This window comes from Trichosurus vulpecula, chromosome 2, assembly GCF_011100635.1.
Source record: "Trichosurus vulpecula isolate mTriVul1 chromosome 2, mTriVul1.pri, whole genome shotgun sequence".
Classification (NCBI taxonomy): Eukaryota; Metazoa; Chordata; class Mammalia; order Diprotodontia; family Phalangeridae; genus Trichosurus; species Trichosurus vulpecula.
Window position 1 is genome coordinate 421,071,294 of NC_050574.1, and position 22,993 is coordinate 421,094,286.

General features: G+C 37.5%; 1 protein-coding gene across 1 annotated transcript in view; it reads right to left on the reverse strand.

The window, feature by feature from the left end:
- The window catches only part of CLTRN (collectrin, amino acid transport regulator), a 65,797-nt gene extending 50,313 nt beyond the window's left edge, over window positions 1-15,484 (reverse strand). Inside the window, exons 1-2 of the mRNA XM_036746842.1 lie at window positions 15,418-15,484; window positions 15,041-15,099 (exon numbers count right to left, since the gene is read on the reverse strand). Of these exons, the coding sequence (XP_036602737.1) occupies window positions 15,041-15,099; window positions 15,418-15,484 (126 nt within the window). The remainder of the gene's footprint in view (window positions 1-15,040; window positions 15,100-15,417) is intronic.
- Window positions 15,485-22,993: the final 7,509 nt, after the last annotated feature.

Sequence of the window (22,993 nt, forward strand, 5' to 3'; positions counted from 1 at the left end):
TAAGTCACTTGTCTAGGGTCACACATCTCACAAATAAAGGCTGCATTTGAACACAGATCTTACTGATCCCAAGTCAGACACTATCCATTATGCAATTAAACAAAATGATGGAGTTGGGAAGGGGCGCTAATTTGTATAGGAACGACATCAACTTTTGTCCCCCTGAGTTTAAGTTAGTGGCACCTCCAATCTTCCACCTGGGAATATGGTTGGCTTAATTGGAAAAACAGAGTAAGATATGGGCAAGAATCTAGAAATAGAGAAATTTTTTTTTAGGGGGAAGTTTATGTGTTTCTACATTTCTTTTTTTTCTTTCTATGGGAGCTTGTATCTGTCTGGATTTAAGTATGTTTGTCTCTTTCTGTATTTCTGATTTTTGTTACAGATCTTTCCTTTTCTTTTTGATCATTGTCCTTATATGTGACAGAGATAGAGAAAGACAGATACAGTACAGTGTCTTTTTCTGTCTGTATCATCTCGTCTCTTTAGATTTGTCTCACCCTTCCCTTCTTGTCATCCTCCTACTCAATAAACTCCAGTGGTTCCCTATGGCCTCCAGGAGCAAATACAAAACACTGCTTGGCTTTCAAACAAAACCCTTCATAACCTAGCCTCCTTCTGCCTTTCCAGTCTTCTTACACCTTGCTGTTGGACACCTACTTTTTGATAGAGTGATCCTGGCTTCCTAGATGTTCTACAAACAAGATGCTCCATCTCTTGTTTCTGGTCATTATCTTTGGCTGTTCCCTTTGCCTAAATGTTCTCTACCCTCTGCTCTGACTTCAGAGCTCCCTGGTTTCCTTTAAGTCCCAATTAAAATCCCACCCTGTACAGGATGGAATATCCCACTCCTTTAATTCCATGCTTTCCCTCTGTTCATTACTACCTATCTATTCTTTATATAGCTTGCTTTGTATATATTTGTCTGCATGTTGCCTTCCCCATTAGACTGTGAGCATCTTGAGGGCAGGGACTGTCTTTTGCTTTTTTTTTTAATCCCCAGTGCTCAGCACAATGCCAGGCACATAGTAGGTGGTTCACAAATATTGACTGATTGATTTCCTACTCATTTTGGCTTATCCTTTTTCTTCCCTCTGGCTTTTTTTCTTAATCGTCCATAACCAAAACTTTTTAAATTATCTGTTGGATTTATTAGTCTGGCTATTTCATAATTTTAAAAGTAGACTGAAATGTTTCATATTTCTTTATAATTAGAAATTGAATTAAAATTATTTTTTACTGTGTGGCCCTTGACTGATTTTTTTTAACTAGGGTCAAATTTGAAAGGAAAAAAGGACTACTCATTTCTAGAGTAAAAGGAGAGAACTTGTAATTTTAAAACCTCCTTATTGACAATGGACCAGTATGGATGCAGTGCTGTCTGGGAGTTAATGACTCTTCCTGGGGCAAAATTAGGATTGCTTTTCTACTATCTGCTGCCATATCAAAACAACAACATTATCACTTTTAGAAGCTCCTCATCTCCAAAGTTCATGAAAATTCAAAGAAAGGGGCACCAAAAAGTAACAATCTAGTACATTACCTTTGAAGAAATAAATTTTTAAAATAAACTTTAAAAAAAATTCAGTAAGCTGCCTCTTCAGGGAAATAAAGACATCTCTTCAGTGTACTAAAAATTCACAACTCCTTTGGCTTTAATACCTGGAAGACTGATGAATAAGGAATAGGACAGAATAGTGTTCGGTTTTATGTAATACTTGACACATAGGGTTTCTCAAAATACTTTCAGACTAATGATCAAAGGTTCTTTGATATAACTTTACAGGTAAGCTAGTAATACACAAAAATCTACCACTTAAAAAATAATTGTTCTAAATTCTTTAAAGTTTTCCTGATTCCCCCCTCTCAAATTCTAAGAGTAAAACAATAAGATCTTGTAAAAATACAGTTTGATTTAATTAAGATTTTAATGAAAATCCTATTGTTATGATTAATGTATTTATATTTTAATTCAAAGATCCATGATTTCATCATCGCAGGTATTCCTCTTTTTACAAAATTTTAAAATTTTCCTATATCACCACTTTTGCCAAGTCACTTTCCTGCTCAAACACTCTGGAAGGTTCTTCCTAGTACTTAAAAAATAAAATCCAACCAGTGGTGGGATTCAAATAAATTAACAACTGGTTCTCCACAGAACCCAGCCAAGACCCCCCTGTTGGAAAAGAGTTCTTAAACAATATTTTGCTCTATTGAATCGAATTTTTTGATAATATTTAAATAATGCTCTGTAATTTTAATATACTTCTTAATGCATTTTTATACTCCTTTCCATCAATCTCTTGTGAAATATCACTGTGTATTTGAGAATTTGGATACTGCTTTTTAAAGTTTCATGTGGCTATGTGATTTCTTCCTAGTTAGATGGTAAACTCCTTGAGACAGAAATAATATCTTTCGTTGTCATTGTCGGACCTCACCGTCGACTTTATTTACCTTGTAGAAGTTCTATAAATTGTTCTTTTGACTATATTCCTTCACAGTGATTATTTTCTTATACATTCTCATGTTTCTTTGAATCCTTCTTGTTTATCATTCCTTATTTCAATATAGATAGATCTGTGTTCTTTTCAATGTGGCTATTCCTTCTATTGGTGTTATTTGCAACCCTTTCACACATATTAATTCTGTTTCATTCTTATTCATGTCTCCTCCAAATCATAAATCTTCCACAGAGAGACCACTGAATATAATTGGATCCTTCTTTTAGATCTCTTGACATTATCAGTCAATCAACTGCCATTTATTAAGCCTTACTATGTGCCGACCACTGTACTATGCGCTGGAGATACAAAAAGAGGCGAAAGACAGTTCCTGCCTTCAGGGAGCTTAAAATCTAGTGGGGGGTCGGGAAAACATGTAAAGAAATATATACAAAACAAGCTATATATAGGAGGCTGTCCATTGGTTATCCCATAATCTCTACACTTTCATTTCCCGTCATATATCTCTATGGTGATGTCTGATACACCAATTCTCTTATGCAATTCTTGATTGATAATACTTTCCAGTTCATTTATTTCCACTACGCACTCTCTCCATTGCTCTTTTGTGGTACTCAACTTTAATTCTTTGGAGAATATAGTATTCAGCAATACAACATCATTGCATTAATATGCACTACACCATGCTGCCATATATGTGTGCATATACACAAATATGTGTTAACACATTATATGGCATGTTATATTATACATATATACATAGCATACAAATATAATGGTGTGTATATACATACATATACATATGTGTATGTATATATTTTTCCTAGCAATAAGAAGCATTAACTTGTTTCTATGCATACAAGAATGTTAAAATTGAAAAAATTCTAAAATAAAAATATACTTACGCACATCACAATATCAGTCATAGCCAGGGGTATATTTGAGCCAACTTGAACCATCTTGTGAAGGCCAATTGTTAAATTTTCAATGTAATCATTTATACCTTGTAAACTGACAAATACTACAAATCAAGGCTTAATTTATTGTCTTGTTGATTGCTTAGACTTAAGAAAGTGATGAAAAATGTTGATAATTCAAATTAAACATAATAGTGTGTCATTCTTTTTTTTTTCTTTTGGAGATCTGGTTGTTAAACATTAACTAGCACACCCTGGTTATAACAGCCACAAATTGGGTAAAATTAAATAAATTAAAGCAGTCACAAACTAGATGTCCAGAAATGATTCCCAAAACAGTCAGCTCATATCCATGTGCAGTCTTTCCAAAATCAAAATTCTGATGGACTATTCCTAGGGGTGGTCCAACCAATAGCATAGCATAGTTCGGGTAATAGGTGTTCTTTATCCATTTGATGCTTCTTTTGTGTAGTTAAGTTGAAATCTTTTGAGTGATTATTATTCTGATTTAGAGGACTGAAATGTTCTGGGACTTGGTGCAGTTAGTAGCAGATCATATGTAAATACAAGAATCCAAAGGACCTCATCCACTGTCTATAAATAATCCCTCTTCCATTTGTAGTCTGTACTGGATATCCTTAGGGACAGTGGCAAACATATTTCACAAACATACATCTGTCTCCCTGCTTTGTGAATACTTTTACTGTATTAGTGAGAGTAACTGAACAAAGCTATTGCTGCGTTTATGTCTTTCAAATAATCTTATATAATTTTGACATGAGGGCGAAAAAGACTTATTGAAGAACGTTTAAGGAGGCATTTTGTTCTACTGGATCAAATATTTTTTTAATAGTGAACAAATGATAAACACAGAGGGAACTTGTATTCTCTACACCTTTCAGTCAGTTGTATGTCTATAAAGTCTGCCGTAGAATATCATTTACAAAAGCCTGCCAATTCCCTCCCCAAACCTTCAAAAAAAGCTTTCAGAGCATGCAGATTCTCATAGAAGTTGTGGAAAGAAATGTATACCATATGTCAACATTGTAATAAATTTCAATTCAGAAAGGCTTCAGAACTTAAATCACAAAATGACCAACCATGATTGCAGAGGATTGATGACGAAGACAGCTGCCCACCTCATGACAGAGAGGTGATTGACAAATAGGCAAGATGAGACACATTTTTGGAGGTGGCCAATGTGGGAATTTGTTTTGCTTGACTATGCTTATTCAATATAAGGCTTCCAGATGTTTTTTTTTCCCCACTATGTATGTGGGTAGAGGAAGTTGGGAGGAAAAAAACATGTTTGATAATTTTTTTAAATTAATGTTTAAAATTTTTTAAACTAAATATTTAAAATTAAAAAAATAAATCTTTAAAAAAGATTTAGTTTATATAGGAAAGTAGACGTATAGGCAGGTAATTATTGATATTTTATTGTTTGCTTTCAGGGAGTAATCATAAGCTTAGAAATTTCTTCTAAGGATGTGACATCTTCTCCTCCTTTGGAAAATTGAGAAATCAATCCATTGCCAATATGCCAATACCCTAATGCTTTCAGATCACCAGCTTAGAACCTTCTCTGTGTAAGCTTGGCCTAATTAGGCTTCTGTTCCCATCTTCTTCTCTTTAGCACCATTTCTACTTTCTCACTAGAGGCTGTAATGTTGAGTCCAAATGTAATAATAATATTAGTAATGATAGCTAGTATTTATATAGTGCCTACATGCAAGACACTATTTTTATAAATAGTATCTCATTTGATCCTCACAATAACCCTGGGAGGTAGGAGAGGAAACTGAGGCAGAGGTTAAGTACTTGCCCAAAGTTACATAGCTAATAAGCATCTGAAGCTAGATTTGAACTCATCCTTAGACACTTTAGTTCCACTATCATTGATAGGAAAAAAGGGGTAGGTTTGTGATAGACATCTTGACACCTTGCCCTTTTTTGTTTGTTTGGCTTGGCTTGTTATCATTCTATTCTCTTTCCTGGGGTCCTAGTTGTCACTGAAGAAATATTCCCTTGTTCTAAAGAGTTCTTCTGGCATTCTTTTCCCAATAGAATTTTCTGTTTGTATTACAAGATTGTCTTTGCTGGCTCCTTTGTGTAGCCTCTTTGTTTTTCTGTGGAGATTTCCTTGTGAAGATCTTTCTTTTCCCTTATTTTAGATCTTATTGCTTTTTATTGTATTTAGTGCATTTCTTGCCATTTTGAGGTGATAAATAGGAGCTGATCTATTCCTTTACCCAACCATTTTGAGAGAAGGCTTCAAGAATAGTGTTATATATCTTTGTATTCCCAATATAACCTATTTCATGTGCGCAAAAGACATTTAATAAATGCTTATTTAGTCTTATTCTGAGAAGATGGGGACATCTAGCATAAGCTCCCTCAGCTATCTGCAATCCCCATCTCAGCACAAACCTATTCTTGCCTTTTTCCCTGAAGACTCAAAGAAAAGTTCTCCCTAGTCTGCCCAGAAATTCATTCCTCCAACTGGACACAAGAGGTCATTTATGAGGAAATCACAGAATAGTTCTATTTTTAACCTATGAACATCCTATTCAAATATATTTTTAAATGTAGATTCTGGGAAAATTTTAAAAAGCATCCCCTTAAGAACTGATTTTAAACATAATTCCATTAAAAGCCTTGTGCAGTAGTAAAAAAAAATAATATTAAGCAGGTTTATACAAATTGACTTCTACAAAAAAAGCAGGTAGGAGGAGGGAGTAGAGTGAGTTAGTAAGGATGGTTGCTAAGGAAACCATCTCCTAATGGGAAAAAAAATAGTAATGCACTATAGACCTGCACACAGTATGGTTGTAATCTTCCTTGTTTTCCTCTGCCTTCTTCTTGCCATGAGGAAAAGACCAAGGATGCTCAAAGTGGAATCTCAGAAATTAGAAGGGCAGATAAGAACTTTCCTTGGAGGAATCATGAGCCACATTGAAAGATCTATACTGCCAGTGAGAAAATAAAAGGCTGAATGAAAGCTGCCTGTAATAGCTTTTAACACCAAAGCTCCTCTGAAGCCATAAGGAACAGTCAATAAACTGTGCATAAGTCCTGGTAGACTTTAGACATTAGGGAAAGGCTCAGAGTAAATGATGGTTGTTTTCACCTTAGACCTGGTAGGGGAAATGAGCGTGAAAAAATACTAAAAACTTGAAAAATACTTGAAATCAGAAAACTAAAGCTCAAATGACATAGAAAAATGGACAACACGTGGGATTTGGTGCCAGAGGCTGGTTTCCCATGAAAGCAAGGTCTCTTACTTTCTGTGTAATCTTGGCCAAATCATTTCATCTAACCAGGTCTTAGTTTTCTCATCTGTAAAATGAGCGGATTGGTCTAGAGGGGATTGGATGAGAAGACTTCCTAAAGTCTTGCACAGTGCTCAATCCTATGCTCTCATAAGTTCTTGTTCAGCCACTTAATGTATATATAACTTTGACCAATGTATTTATCCTCCTTGCGCCTGTTTTTTTACCTGTAAAATTGGGGTCATATTTGCACAACTTCATAGAGTTATTGGGAGGAAAATAACCAGATAAATGAAACCTGTTATTAATGACACTTTAAGCTGAGTAACCAAGGTGCTCAACCATTGCTTCTAGATAGTAGACAAGGTGCAACAAAAGTGTGATTTGAAGCTATTAAAGCTTAAATAATTTTTCCTTAAGTGTTAATAGCTTAAAATTGAACTTCAACTTTTGAAGTATTCCTTTACATTTTATCCTTCTTTTAACACCATGTAATTATTTAAAATTATGGCTTATTATCTTAACAATTATTTTTGGTAGAAAAACATATCTGCACCATTTAAAAAATGTAATTATGATCTTGTTTTTACTTCATCTAAATTTCCCTTCTTTCCAGAAAACCATTCCATATAACAAAGAATAATTGTTTAAAGAAAAAGAAAGCATTCCGGAAAATTGATCATTACATTAAAAAAATCTAAAAATATATGTGATGCTCCAGAGGTGTGAGGTTCCTGCAAAGGAATCAGGGAGAGGTGTTTTCTCATATCTCTTCTTTAGGACCATGCTTGTTCTTTGTAATTTTACAAAATTCACTTTGGATTATTTAGTGGTCTTTCCAACTACATTGCTGTATTTATTGGGTATATCATTTTCTTGGCTCTACTTATTTTACTCTAAATGAATTCATGCTTCTCCGTATATCATATTCTTTTTTCCCATATAGCACAGTAATATTCTACTATATTAATGTACCTCAATTAGTTTAGCCATTTCCCTACATTCCTCTTAAGGTTGTATTCCTGACTCTCTGGACATCAATCATTTCCCCACCCTACCCCCATTCCTTTTATGTGTTGTCTTCTTCCATTAAAATGTAAGCTCCTTGAGGGCAAGAATTGTCCTACTTTCTGCTTGTATTTGTATTCCTCGACCTGATTAGATTTCCCCAGTCAATGGGCATCTTTGTTTTCAAACTGCTACCATAAAAAAAATGCTACTATAAATAGTTGGGTATATATCAATACTTTCTTCTTATTAACATCTTTCTTGTGGCCTAGTAGTGGGATCTCTGGGTCAAATAGTATAGACATTTTATCACTTTATTTGCATAATTCCAATTGTTTTCCAAAATGGTCATGCTGATTCACATTCCATCAACAATCCACAAGTGTGCCTATTTTCCCCTATATTAATATTCCTATCTTTTGTAATCTTTTCCAATTTTGAGGGTATGATGTGAAACCTCAAAGTTGTTTTAACTTGAATTTTTTATTTTTAATCATATGGAACATTCTTTCATATAGTTGTTAAGTTTATAAATCCTTTTTTTGGAGAGATGTTGGTTCCTATCCTTTGACCAGGACTACCATTTTATTGAATAAGTGAATGCTATATCTGATCTCTCTTTCTGAATGGTTTCTATCTAATGCTGCTTTCTTCATACAACTCTCAATGAAGAAGTACCATTCACTTAATGGCAGCTACCTAAATGATAGGCATGGTGTCAAAGAAGAAAAATAAACATCCTCTAGGTGGGTAGTATTAAAAAAAACCCTGCAAAGTGATGGCAAACATCCCACAGAATCATAGATTTAGAGTTGGAAGGGGCCTCAGAGCCATCTAATCTAACTTATTCATTTTACAGTTAAGAAAACTGAGGCCTAGGCAAGGAAAGTGACTTGCCCAAGTCATATGGACAATGAGCAGCAAAACAAAAATTCAACCCTAATTCTTCTGACTCCAAATGTTTTGGAGTTTTGTTTTGTTTCTTCCCTAGTGCACTGAGCCATTCTCCTGAAGGAGTTTGTTCTCACATCTGTACCACATCTCCTTCAGCGTCAATCTCTCTTCCCCTGGCTCCTTACTCTTCCAATAGGCACTGGACTCCCCCATTTTGAAAAAAAAAGTCTTTAACCTGAATCATTACCATCCTCTAGCTACTATCATAATCTTTCCTTTCTTTCACTGAAAAATTTCTTAAATTAGTAGTCTGCACCCACAGCTTTTGATTCCTCTCACCGCTACAACCTGAGCATTGGCTTTTAATTTAATGATTTATCATCTCTGTCTCTGCCTCAGTTAAGAACATAATTCACCTATGGGCCTCCATGTTTCTTCTGTACTTAATAACTGTGAGCCATGAGCCAGCCACACTCAGCCTGCAATATAATTGCACAGAGCAAACTGCCTTTGCCCTAGGATCAGCATTCACTGCCCTATTCACTCGGGATGCTATGTCTACTTCTCTGCCTAAACTTCTACACCTGGCTTGGTCTACTTCCTGTCTGAGCTGATCTTCCTGGACATAGCCTTTTGCTTTTCAAGATCTACACTATATGCCTATTCTTCCATGTCCTTGTTAGACTCCGGGGATGATGCACTTGAAAGGCAGGTTACTGTGTGCTAAAGCAGAGGGTTCCCAGCTGGCCACAGCAGTAATACATTAACTTCAGGGTAATAAGAGAGCTCTTGATGCAGGTAATCTGTGTGGTATGTGTGATTGGAAGCTGGTCCCTAGGTGTTTATGACAGGAAAACAGAGGTTTGAGTGACTATGTGAAAGGTGCGGAAGTCGGTACATGTGTGTCAGGGGAAAGATGATTAGCTCTATTTAGGACATGTTGAATCTGATGTACTTAAAGAATATCAAGTTAAAACATATAATATAGGAATGAAACTCAGAAGAGAGATAAAGACTCTCTCTTAGGAAGAGAGACAAAATAGAGATATGAGTCATCTCCACAGAAACAATAATTGAACTGATGGAAACTGAAGAGGTCACCAAGAAAGTAGAAAAAAAACATGTTTTAGTATAGGCTCTTCATGCATAACTGAAAGTTTTTCTTGTTATTCAGTTGTATCTGACTCTTCATGACCCCATTTGGGGTTTTCTTGGCAAAGATACTGGAGTGGTTTGACATTTCCTTCTCCAGTTCATCTAACAGATGAGGAAACTGAGGCAAATAGGCTTAAGTGACTTGCCCAGGGTCACAAAGCTAGTAATTTTTTGCAGCTGTGTTTGAACTCAGATCTTCCTGACTCAAGGCCAGGCCCTCTATCAACTGCCCTACCCTAGAATTAGGGGTCATGAACATAATGGTCCTGCAAAGGAGCCCGAGAAGTCCTCAGATAGGTCAGAGGAGAATCAAGGCAGAGCAGTGCCACGGAAACATAGAGAAGAGAGAGCACCTAGGAGGAGAGGATAGTCAGCAGTGTCAAATGATGACAACAGGTGGAGAAGGACGTAGGTTGAGAAAAGGCCATCATTTTGGCAAAGGGATCACTGTCTATTTTGGTGAAATCAGTTTCAGTCAGATGAGGAAGTTGGAAAACAGATTACAAAGTGTTGTGAAATGAGTCAGTCAGTAAATGAGTGGGTGAAAGGAGATGGATTGGAAGCAATGAGTCTAGACAGTATTTTCTGGTTGTTAAACAGAGGACGGATACAAGACAATTACTTGAAAGGTCAACAGAGGGAATTACAAGACTAGAGAAAGTCTGGTGTGTGAGGAGGAAGCTGTTAGATTGGGAGAGAATGAAGATTAGAGAAAAGGCATGACTGTATGAGTAGTCTGTTGTGGGAGGAAAGAAGAGGCTAAGATCAAGGGTACAAGTACAGAGCCAGCCTTGATGAAAAGAGTCATTGCTTCATCAAAGACTGGAGAAAAGGAGGAGAAAAGGAGAGATGGTATCAAGAAAAAGGGAGAGAACACCACAGGAATAAAAATCAGCTGGGCTAAATTGTCTTTCCTACATGGGAGATCCTCTTTTGCAATATCTCTTCTTGCTCATCTTTTCGTCAATAGTATGTGTATTTACACATATATTTGCTGTAGAGTGTAACCTAGGTTTATGAAAGAATGCTTTAATGTAAATCCTCATGTTATGTTACTTCAGAGCATGTTTTTGCTCTGATCTATGTCCTCTGATCACTGAAAGGTAAGCACATTGGTGGTGGTTAGTGAGTTAAAGCTTTAGAAGTCCTGATCTATGTAGAGAGTACCTTAAATCTGGGGTAGTCCTCTTCTGGGGAATCAAACTGACTTGAGTGAAGTGGGAGCCTGGATGGGGATAGCCCAGAGGGGCTCACAATAGAACCAAATAAATAGAAACAAGAGACATTCTTAAGGAGGAACGATAACAAAAATAGCTAAGGTTTACAAAGCCTTTACATAGATGATCTCATTTGCAAGAAATCTCCGAAGTTAAGAATTAAGATTTAGGCTTTAGAGCTTGAAGGGCCTTTGCAGGTCAATCTAGTCCAGCCCTTTCATGTTAAAGAAGAGGACACTGAAACTCCAAGAGGTTGAATAAGAGTCCTAAAGTTACATGAGAGCCACCACTTCTCACTCTGATCCTTATCACATAACTTGGCAGGTGGGTCGCCACTGCCCACTCCCTCCCATTCGTCACATGACCCGAGGCAACCAACCATCATCAGTCTGTCACTAGTCTGAGAGGAGCTAAAGTCATATCTTTTTACTGTATCATTACTGGCGTTGAACAGGGGCAAAGTGAGGGCAGCCTCGTGCCAACAGAGCTGACTCCAGCTATGTGGTGAGAGTCAACAATGTGAGGGCTTCCTCCCCTCGCTCACTGCGAGGCCACCCTCCAAGTTACATGAGTGTCTGGCACTCTCTCCAAAGTCAGATACTCAGCGCAGTATTTCTTTGTATGTGAGCGGTTGCTGTGAAGATTTTTTGGTTCCAACATTAAAGTTTTGGGAATGACTTTGTACGGGTGATAAAAAGAAACAGAAGATCGAATCAGAACATAGAGTGTTTAATCTGGAGTGGACACATAGATACTTCTTTACTTACATGAGAGACAAAATAGCATGCCTCGTTTCCCAAGAATTAATACTTGTTCTGAAGGAATACAATCTTTGTCACCATTTCGAACCAAAACATCCTGACTTAAGAAAACACCAATGAAAAACAAATTAAAACTTCCAAATTGTTGAAAAATCTCAGTGGGGAAAAATGGTTTTTCAAGAAAGTAAACTGAGAAAATGAGGCAACTACTAAGGTTAGTTTTCAGATCTCTAAAGAAATTGCTGCTGCTGGGAAGTCTTTTACTGAAGGTGACTTCATAAAGAAGTGTTTGCTGATTATGAATTTTCTGGATTATGTCCCCCTTAGCAAAGTACTTTTTTTTACATTAATGTGATTTCATGATAAAAATCTTAATAAGTATAATTAATTGATATTAATTGAAATTTCTCTTTTTTAAATATGGTTTATTTGCAAAATGGTTTTAAAGCCAGAAGCTGCCCATTTAACTTGGTGTTTACTGGCTAGATTTCTCTCTCTCTCACTCTCTCTCTCTTTCTCTCTCTCTCTCTCTCTCTCCCCCTCCTCCCTCTCTCCTTTCTTTTCTTCCTGCCTTTCTTTCTTTCTCAGAACCTTAAACTTAAAATCAGTTCACTTCCTGCCCAACTTCCACTTAATGGCTCTGTTTTGGGCCCACCTGCCTTAGAATGAATGTTCTTTGGAACAGCAACCCTGAGGGTCTTCACCTCTCAGCTTGTTTTTTTTCTTTTTTCTAATTAAAGGGGCCAACCCTCCACTCACTTCTTTTTTTTGTTTTGTTTTGTTTTTTGGAGGGGGAAGGCAGGGCAATTGGGGTTAAGTGACTTGCCCAAGTAGTACGTGTGTCATGTGTCGTGTGTCAAGTGTCTGAGGCTGGATTTGAACTCAGGTCCTCCTGACTCCAGGGCTGGTACCCTACTCACTGCACCACCCAGTTGCCCCCCTCCAGTCACTTCTTAAAGAGGCCAATTCACTGAATGGGTGTTACCTCACTCTAAGTGAGTACATGAAAAGGCCTTGGCCTACTAGGGCCGGGCTGTCCCATTGCATCCTGGGTCATCTCCAGTCATCTTGATGAATATCCGATCATTGGATCCAGATGGCTCTGGAGGAGAAAGTGAGGCTGGTGACCTTGCACAGCCCTCCTTCCCTCAAATCCAAGTCAACTGCAAGTCGTGTCATCATTTCCCTGATGTCCTGGTCTTCTTCGGCAACAAAGGACAAACACAATTGGAAAGTCAGCTGCTAAAAACTCATTTGTGGTCAGAAGACGTTTAGCCTACTTTAATTTTGGCCCCTACCTACTGCCAAGTTGTGCAGATCTGGTGTAGAGTGAGTGGTAACATTTATTTAGAGACAAAGGGACCAATCTGTGAATTTTTAAAAGAAGAAACAGTAACGCCATCTTGGAGTGGGCGGGAGGGTAGAAATGGGGAGAAAATTCGTAATTCAAACTCTTGTGAAAATCAATGCTGAAAACTAAATATATTAAATAAATTAAATCTAAAAAAATAAAACATAAAAAAGAAGAAACAGTAAGATTTGTGAAGTTTGAGATATGCAGGGTGAACAGAGAGAATGATCAAAGATGTGTCTATAGTTTATGATAAACTTGCACAACTTGGCAGTAGGTAGGGGCCAAAATTAAAATAAGCTAAACTTCTTCAGGCTGCAGATAGGTTAGATTAGAAACAGACTGACAATGGTTGGTTGCTGCGGGTCATGTGTTCAGGAGAAGGTAGCAACCCTATGTGTTTCAGTGACCCCTGAAATCTTTTGGCAGGCTACAAGTGGCCTGTTGGTTCTATGTTATGCAGGCCTGCTCTACACGAAGGATTTTAACTTGTTTTGTGTGTTGGAGACCCCTTTGACAGTGGATCCTGTCCCAGAATAATGTTTTTCAGTAATTCAAAGAAATGCTAAATTTCAGTTAGAAGTTGATGAAAATAAACATGATTTTTTTCCCTTCTAAGTTCACATATCCCCTGAAATCTATCCACGGACCTCAGGTTCAGAATACCTATTCTAGACCCATATCATCTCACTCCTGGATAGCTAAACTGAGTTCCTATGTAGTCTCACTGTCTATAACCTTTTCTACTAATATATTCAGCATATGGCTGCCAAGCTAATTTCTCTGAAAAATCTCTTTGAAAATACTCACACTCAAAAACTTTCACTGCTTCTCTGTTACATAACATGTCAAGCCCAAATCCCTCTGATCATGTTTTCAAGGCCCCACTTTATCTATCCACCTTCACTTTCCACTACTAGGCAACATCACCTTCTATTACGGTAAGTCAGATGTCTCTATCAATCTTCTTATACAGCATGCTTCCAAGTCTATTGAAGCTTAAAGTTATTAAAGCTTAAAACTGCATCAGACTTTGGGACACCCTGTACATGGCAAACTTCTATCTGCCTCTTCGTATTTGCTTGTACTAAGCCCTCCGCCCCCCGCCTTGAATACTATCCTTCCTCTATTTTGCTTCCTGAATCTTACCCATTATCCAAAATGGGGATCGAGCCACATGTCTTACAAGAAGTTTATTCTACTTACCTTTGTACACGCTGGTGTCCCTGTTATCTGAACAACTATACCCTTACAGAATTGAACACTATTTCGTTGAGTCTTACTTTTGTATCTTCAATCACACTGCAAATTCTTTGAGGACAGGAACGAAGAGGGCAAGAATTGTTTTCTATTTGTCTTTGTATCACTGACACCTAGCATAGTGACTAACACATAGTAAAAACTTTATAAAAATATTTGCCAAATGGATGAATCTCTGGGTACATAAAGAACATGGTCAAGACATTAATAGGCATAAACGAGATGCCCAATAAATAATCTTTGAATAAAGTTTGGATTTCATATGTTATAGTTAAATTTTCTTAAGGTGTTTCCTAGAAAATATTTTCACTAGTTAGATCTTATAAACATACATCCGTGTACATCAAAGAATTTGTATTAAACCACTGTGTCAAGTAAATAACACGAAGTATGTAGGTTCACAGATTTAAAGCTAGAAGGACCTTAGAGGCCTGTCTTGTTCAAACCCCTTCATTTTACAGACAGGGAAAGTGAAGTGACTTGTTCAAGGTCATTGAAGAAGTAGCTTACAGAGTCAGATTTTGAAGCCAGATCTTTGGATTCCATATACAGTATTCTTTCCACTGTGCCAAACTATTTACTATTATCTATACCCTAATTTAAAATTTTCATGAAATAATTTCTCATGAAAAACTTATTACAGTTTGCAATGTCTATATATCTCCATGTAAGAATTACTACTGAAAATACTACTTTGTTACATAACAAAAAGAAAGAAAATAATAAAAAGTTCAACTTACTGCTTTATCTCCCAGAGCAGTTTTGAGACTAAGTCTCACTTTAAAAGCATTTTTTGCATCTGCCATAAAGAAAGAGAAACAACAGATCATAACTAAACTTTCAAACAGTTAAAAACACAAGTTTGAATCAAACACATTTGAAACAAAAGAAAACACATCAACATTCCTGGAATGCAACACCTCACTATAGATTTTGACTAGAAGGTTTCTTATAATTATTTTAGACCACCAGATTTAAATTTTGTTTAGGACTTATAAAATAGACATAGGTTATGCTATAATATACATGAAGATTACTAAAATAGATTGTCAGGCTAGCAAGTATGTTAATCACTGAGAGAGCTGTTGTCTTATTTTCAAGACTCAAGGAAGCTTACCTGGTTGACAGAGCTGAGCATGAATAACAGTAACCAAGGAAAAGATAGGAAACAAAGCTACTAACATCCTGTCAGAGTGGAAACCTTAAGGCAAAGGGGAAAAAACCTACTACTGTAAGTCAGTCTTACACTTTCTGTGACCCAGGATTAAAATATCAGTCCAACAAATGAGCCACCAACTAAAAGGCTTAATAATTAACCCACATCACTACAGCTAATACAGTTATAGATGCAGACCTCCCCTGTCAGTTATTTACTAAAATCTTTTTGGAAAACCCTACTCTAAAAAAATATTTTTCGTACTGACCAAAATTCTTCATTCTTATCTTTTTAATTCATGGTCCCACTAGATGTATATAGCAAAGAAAAGAACGCCATCAGAAAATTTCCTTGGGTTCAGCTTTGTATTTGAGGGTTAAGATAGTTTGCTATTAGATAGGACATATGGATTCACCAAATTGCCTCTCACTCATTCTTTGCTGAATGATGAACAACACTTCCATGGATGTGCTCATCTCAGTCCTCACCTCCACAAACCACAAACTCAGGAAAATGCTCAGTTCCATCAGAGACATTTTCATTTGATCCTGAGCTTCAGCAAGCATGTGATATCTATTTTTTTAATAAACAAAGTTCCTAATAATACAGTTCCTAAAGTCCACCTAGTTACCAACAAACTCACAATCAGAAAAAAAAGTTAAAACTGGAATTTGATTTCAAATAGAAAATTAGTGGAATACATAATGGAGTAATCTCAACATACAAGGATCAAATTCTGAAAAATTTTCAAGATCATAATTAAAAGCCAACTCTACAGTTGTACAATCAGTATTTGTAAGTTCTCCTCTCCCACCCCTTCCAACTTGGGAATTATATTTTGACTTACTAACCTTTGTGGATGATTCCAATTCAGTAAACATCTCTCATCTTCTTCCCCTCATATTCACAGGAAAAGATGTGGCAGGGGCAGAAGCAATAACAACACATTCTACTTTTTCAGTTCAAAAAATGCCATTTTGTACAGCATGTCATTGACACAAGCTCTTAGATGAGGTGGAGATTTGCTGAAAGGATGGAGTTATTCCCTAACCTGAAAAAAGAAATATTAGCACAGATAAGCTTGGCTTTTATACACCAATCACACAGATTTAGGCCATAATCAGCATAGTGGATTAGTAGCGACAAACAACATTGCCATTCCCGAGGCCTTCTAGGTCAAGCAAGAGACTGAACTCTGACTGTTCCTCTACATACAGCCACTGGAAATTGGCCAAATAACTCATAAAAGTGAGGAGCTCAACTGTTCTTTCCTCCTCCCCAGATCTTCCACCAGCCTTCCATGTGACTATAATTGAAGAGATTAGCATGTGGAATTTTGACCAACATAAGAGCATCTAGATTTATAAGCAAGATTGATAAGCAAGTAGAATGTGCACAGGAGGCACCAAGTAAATATTTTTGACCAACCGGTCATGAAGTATCAATTAATTCAGTCAAAGTGAATCCAACTTTCTCACAACAGGAAACTTAAATTGGTGGTGGAATACACTATGAAAACTTTTAATATGCAGTACATGTTTAAATTTAGAATGAAAAAAAGCCAACTGCAATGGTAATCAGGATAGGACTTTTTGCTGTTTTTTGTTTGAGTGCTTCTCAGCACTGAGGTAATCAAGTACCTTTGATGAGCCTTGCCTTTCAAATGTAACGGTAAGCAAAGTTTTGGAGTGCTTCTCAGCACTGAGACAGTCGGGTGTCTTTGAGTCTTGTTTTTGTTTGAATCAAGAGTCATTGATTGGAAACAATGTATATGATGTGTTGCTAGTGATTAAAGATCTTTCCCACACCACTTTTTGCTAAGTAGGCTTTGAGCCCTCAGGTCCCTGAACAGGGTATAGAGCTCTGAGGTTGGCATTTCGCTTTTGGGGGCTCGCACTCACTAGAAGAGTATAGAGTGATTTGACCAGATGAGACTCTGAGTAGCCATCACAGAGCCCCCTGGCTTTGAAAAACCAGGTATTGGTGCTTCTCTCTCTCTGGCAACTATCTATACTATGGTCAGACAGAAACCTGTCTGTTAATCTGTTTATATTTTGCTCTGTTTATATAATTTCTGTTTGTATTTGCTCTGAAGTACAGGGTGCTGATGTTTTCCCCTGTAGTAAGTGAATGATATATCTATGTTTAATTAAAGTGAAATTGTAAACCCCTTAAAGTTGCTTTCCTTAGAAAAGCAGATCAAAGGACCTTTATTAGCAGCCCTCCTGTGTGCTGGTGTTATTGGTACACCTCCACAGCAGCTGCTAGCAACATTGTTGTTACACCAACCCTGGTCCATCAAATTGGTCAAAATGGAAAATGGAATAGAAATGGAAAAATTAGAAGAAGATGAATAGAACATGCTGCATTTGGAGCCATAGTACATGTACTAGTAGCACATGTATACATTTAAATTTAGAATTAAAAAACCTGATCTATCAAATTTGTCAAACCAGAAATATTAGAAGAAGACACATAGAATATGATGCGTTTGGAGTCATAGCACATAGTACATGTACTAAATACATAGTACATGTTTAAATTTAAAATGAAAAAAAACCCTAGTCTACCAAATTGATCAAAACATAGAAAAATTTCTTTAGAAGAAGTTGCATAGAATATGCTGCACTTAGAGTCAGGAATATATTACTAGATTTGCGATACTGGACATGTCACTCAACCTTTATCAACTTCACCTGCCTTATTTCCAAAATGAAGATAATAATGACATCTACTTCATAAGGTTGTTGGGAGACTCAAGTGAAATAACTAGGTGAAGTGCTTTGCAGATCCCAAAGTTCTGGATATGTAGATAAAGTATGTAGATGTGAGCTACTGTTTTGTTAGAAACAAAGTAAGAGCCTGAGATATGAAATGCAGGAGTCTACAAAATTAAAAATTAGTATCATACAGTATTAGTATCATAGAGGCATGTGGTAAGTTTGAGCAGGCTACAGCGTAAAACCAATGAGGAACCCTGAAGAAAAACAGGAGAAGAAACTGACATGGAGGAATACTATGAAGGGAAAAGATAATGGGTTAGTCACGTAGTAAGGACAAGGGGAGATAAGTAAACAGCCAGAGAGCTCTACTGCTACCCTCAAAATGTCAGAAGAAAGTAGGGAAGACCTCCAATATGTTGGCTAGACATAAGCGGAGTCTCAGAGGATGAGCAGGCATGGATGGGCTTTTGTATTTAAATTAATATTTTATTTTTTCCCCATTAAAATGTAAAACAATTTTTAACATTTAAAAAAAATTGAGTTCCAAATTTTCTCCCTCCCCCTTCTTGAGAAGGCAAGCAATTTGATATGGATTATACAGTGCAGTCATAGAAAACATATTTACATATTAGTCATGTGAAAGAAAACACAACCCCTCCAAAACAAAAGAAAAAGAAAGTTAAAAAAAAAGTAAGCTTCAATCTGCATTCAGACTTCATCAGTTCATTTTCTGGAAGTGGACAACATTTTTCATCATGAGTCATGGATGGGTTTTGATCTGCATTGTTAGAGAGAATTTCCAAACTGATGAGATCACAGATCTTCTTTAGTATTTGAGAAATGGAAAGAGTGCTGGCTTAAAATTCTGGTTCTGCTACTTGCTGCCTATGTGACCTAATATCTCTGGGCCTTAGTTTTCTTGTTTATCAAGTGAGGGGACTGAACTAGGTGACTTCTAAGATCTCTTCTAGCTCAAAAGCTATTGTCACGGTACCATCTTACAAGTGAGAATACTTTATAGCAATGGTCTTTTTGCATGTCAAAAACTAAACTTCCTCAGTTGAAGAGTCCAGGCAAAGTAATTTTTGCTCCTAAGGCAAGAGGCAGGAGAACTATCCTCATTTGGAGGTGGGGGGAAGCAGTAAAGATAGAGACTGGGAAATTTACTTAGGTTGCTATGTGAAGGATGGAGAAAGGAAAAACTAGAAAGGAGGCATTCATATAAGAAGTTGTAACTATTACGATAGTAGAGGAGGCTGTGCTAAGAACCTTAATCAGGTTGGTGGTCCCGTGAAAGGAGAGAAGGTGAGACACATGAGAGATGTTGGTGTATCAGTCAATAAGCATTTATTAAGCACCAACTATGTACCAAGCACTATGCTAAGCACAGTGTGTAGGTACAAGTTTGAAGGGAGAATCTACAAGATTTGGTAACTGATTAGATATGATGAATAAGAAAGAAGGAAGAATTTAGGATGGCCCCAAAGTTGTGTGCATAGATGACCAGAAGCTGGAGTCTTTGGTCTTTTCAAACAGATTACTAGTCATTGACTACTATGTTTTGTGTAACTAACCTATTCCACCCATCTACCACTCTATTTCTTATCCAGTAACAGATAGTTTTGATGATTGCTGCTTTATAATACCATTTTAGATCTGCTACAGCTAGGCCACCTTCCCTTGCAATTCTTTTCGTTAATTCCCTTGATATTCTGGACCTTTTGTTCTTCCAGATGAATTTTGTTATTATTTTTTCTAGCTCTATCTAATATTTTTGGTAGTTTTATTGGTATGGCACTGAATAAGTAAATTAATTTAGAAAGAAATGTCATTTTTATTATATTAGCTAAGGCCTACCCGTGAGCAACTGATTTTTTCCAATTATTTAGATCTGACCTTATTTGTGTGAAAAGTGTTTTGCAGTTGGGTTTGTCTTGGCGGATACACTCCAAGATACTTTATATTGTCTATGGTTATTTTAAATGGAATTTCTCTTTCTATCTCTTACTGTTGGGCTTTGTTAGTCATATGAGAAGTGGGTTTAGAGGAAAATAACAAGTTTTCTCTTGCTTATAGAGAGTTTGGGATGCCTACAGAGCATTCAGGTAGAGATGCATGACTGAGCCTCAGGAGATTGTGTGTGTATGTATATGTACATATATGTATATGTACAGATATATACATATATATGTAATATATATGTGTATATATATGTATATGATGTGTGGGGGTGTGTGTGTGTGTATGTACACACATCTGGGAGTCATCCACTGAATTCATGGGCACTAATTATATCGCCAACAGAGAAAACGGGTAGAGAGGACTCAGGACAAAGCGTTGCGGTACACCCATACATAGAAAGATAGATATGGATAATGATGTCTCTAGCAAAGGAGGCATGATTAGAGAGGTAGGAGGAGAACCAGAAATAGCTTCAGGAAAGATGAGAGAGAAGACAGTCTTCAGGGGAAAGGGTTGGTGAAAATTGTGAAAAGGTTAATGAGAGATAAATAATTAAAATTGAGAAAAAGTTAGCAATCAAGGTCCTTGGTAACTTGGGAGAGAGCGATTTTAGTGGAGTGTTAGAAACCATATCAAAAGGAGTTGACAATACTCAATTCCAAAAGCCACTCCAATAAGTGTCGACACGGAAACAAGGGACTCCAGAGGCTTTTCTAAGACATCTAAGACACATAAGCTGTGAAGGGGAGGGAAGACATAATATGATAACTTCTTATTTAATTAGTCATTATTGCTAATGTAGGGGTGGAGTGGGGGTGGGAATTGGTGATTAGGGGACCCCTGATCAACTGAGTTCCTCAAAAAGTCTGGTGAAGTTCCAGACTTTGAATGGCTCAATTTGTACAATGTAAAGGGCAAATTGCAAAAAGAATGAAATGTAAGTATATGCCCCTTCTAGACTTCGGGTGGCTGTATTTGTGCCTTGAAAAGGGCACTAGATTTTGAATGATCCATTTGTGCTTGAAAGTGTCAGAAAATGTGGCTGAGTATAATTAGAGACAATCGCCTTACTGCAGGTCTGGATAGCATTGGCTGGAGATCAAAAAGGAGGGACCTGATTTAAGTAGAGAGAATAGAAAAAAGGCTCAGCTTTTGAGTTTGCTATTTGTTTTTTCTATTGCACTTCTTGGAAAGTGCAGCAATGGGGGAGGGGATACCTTTCCTTTCCTCTCCTCCCACTGACAATGACATCTCACAGCAAAAGCACGTGGCAGTGTGCATTGGAAAGGGCCCAGCTGCAGAGTCAAGTCAAATCAGGGAGAGGAGGAGTATCCAGCACCTGGAGCTAAGATCTTATGGAGGAGAAAGAAGGTCCCATGTCAAGACTCCAAGGGTATGGTTTATGTTTTTTCTTAAAGAGCATAGCAGCGACTTACATTAGGATTTCAGCTGACCCCAGAGCTGGTAATGGTGGAGACCTTGGTTAAATACCAAAGCCATAAACCGGGTGCTGAGGAAGAACACAAAGATATTGAGAATCCTATGCTGCCAGTACTGTAGATTTCTTTGGCTACATCTGTCCTCTATGTGTGTGTGTGGTGTGTGTGTGTGTGTGTGTGTGTGTGTGTGTGTGTGTGTGTGTGTCTACCTGTGACCTCTTTATGCACCTACTGCCATTCTAAGTACAGATGTGGCCCCAGGTTTCTAAGGGAGACGCTGTGTAGTTACTTTGCTTACTTCGACGTATCAGTAATGTTTTTGCCTTGAGTTCACTACGTGCTTTGAATGACAACTTAATGTAAGTACTTCGGTGAAGTCTCAGGAGTTACGATTTTAGGAATATGGACCCACAGTGTACCTTGAACCTGGGGTAGTCATCATCCAGGCTCACAACTTAAGAGTCTGAATTGCTGAGGCAGCTCAGAGGAGCAGTATTATGACTAGTTGCTAGTTCGGCCAAGCTATGGCAAGTCCAGATTAACATGACTGAGAAGGAAAAAGGACTAACACCGTTGTCCATTCACATGGCCTCTCCCTAGGAGCCTTTCTTCTGGATGATTGGGGATGAAACCCAGCCTGAGGCTGGGGGTGGCAAAGGGCCTGGGAACTTCTGCTGAAGGATGAAGACTGCTCGATGGATCCTGGCCAAACAGATGCTTGACCTAGTGATCTGGCTCTCACTCTGGGTAGGTAGCAGAAACATTTACAGTTGAGGATCATGTGCACCTTTCTCCTCTCCTTGAGGAAGTTTGGCTACAGGAGGAAAGATCAGACACCGAGTGGGGCCTGGAATTTATGGCCTTCCCTTCCATGTTGGTAGGCTGCCCCCTCCTGGGGTGTCCTGCATCTCTGAACTCAAGTCCTCCAGTCCAGCACACCAAGTCTCCTTTCAGGTCTTGGTTTATACGAGATAGTAGAAAATACTGGGAGGACACACCCACATCTTTTTGCCAACCTCCGGCTCCCAGGTCCCGAGCTTGTTGTAGCATAGATACTTACAGATTTGAGACCATGTCTCATTTCCATCCTAACCTTGGTTTGAGAAGTATATATATTTGGGGGTTTGGAGCCACTAAGACTTATGACAATTTGGCATTTTCTAGATTTAGTTCTGCCTGAAGCAAAGCTTTGCCATAGTTATAGTTATGGATCCGCAAAAGAATCCGCACCTTCTATAGAATTCTCCTCTATATTTCATAGTGTTATAGAAAGATTTCTGTATTTAGAAAAAGGAAGAAAAGATTTATAGACATTAGAATATTGTTGGTAGTAGGTATCCAGGCTTGAAACCAGCAAGATCAGAGGTTCAAGTCCTGCCTCTGACACATACTGAGTAACCACTGAATAGGGGC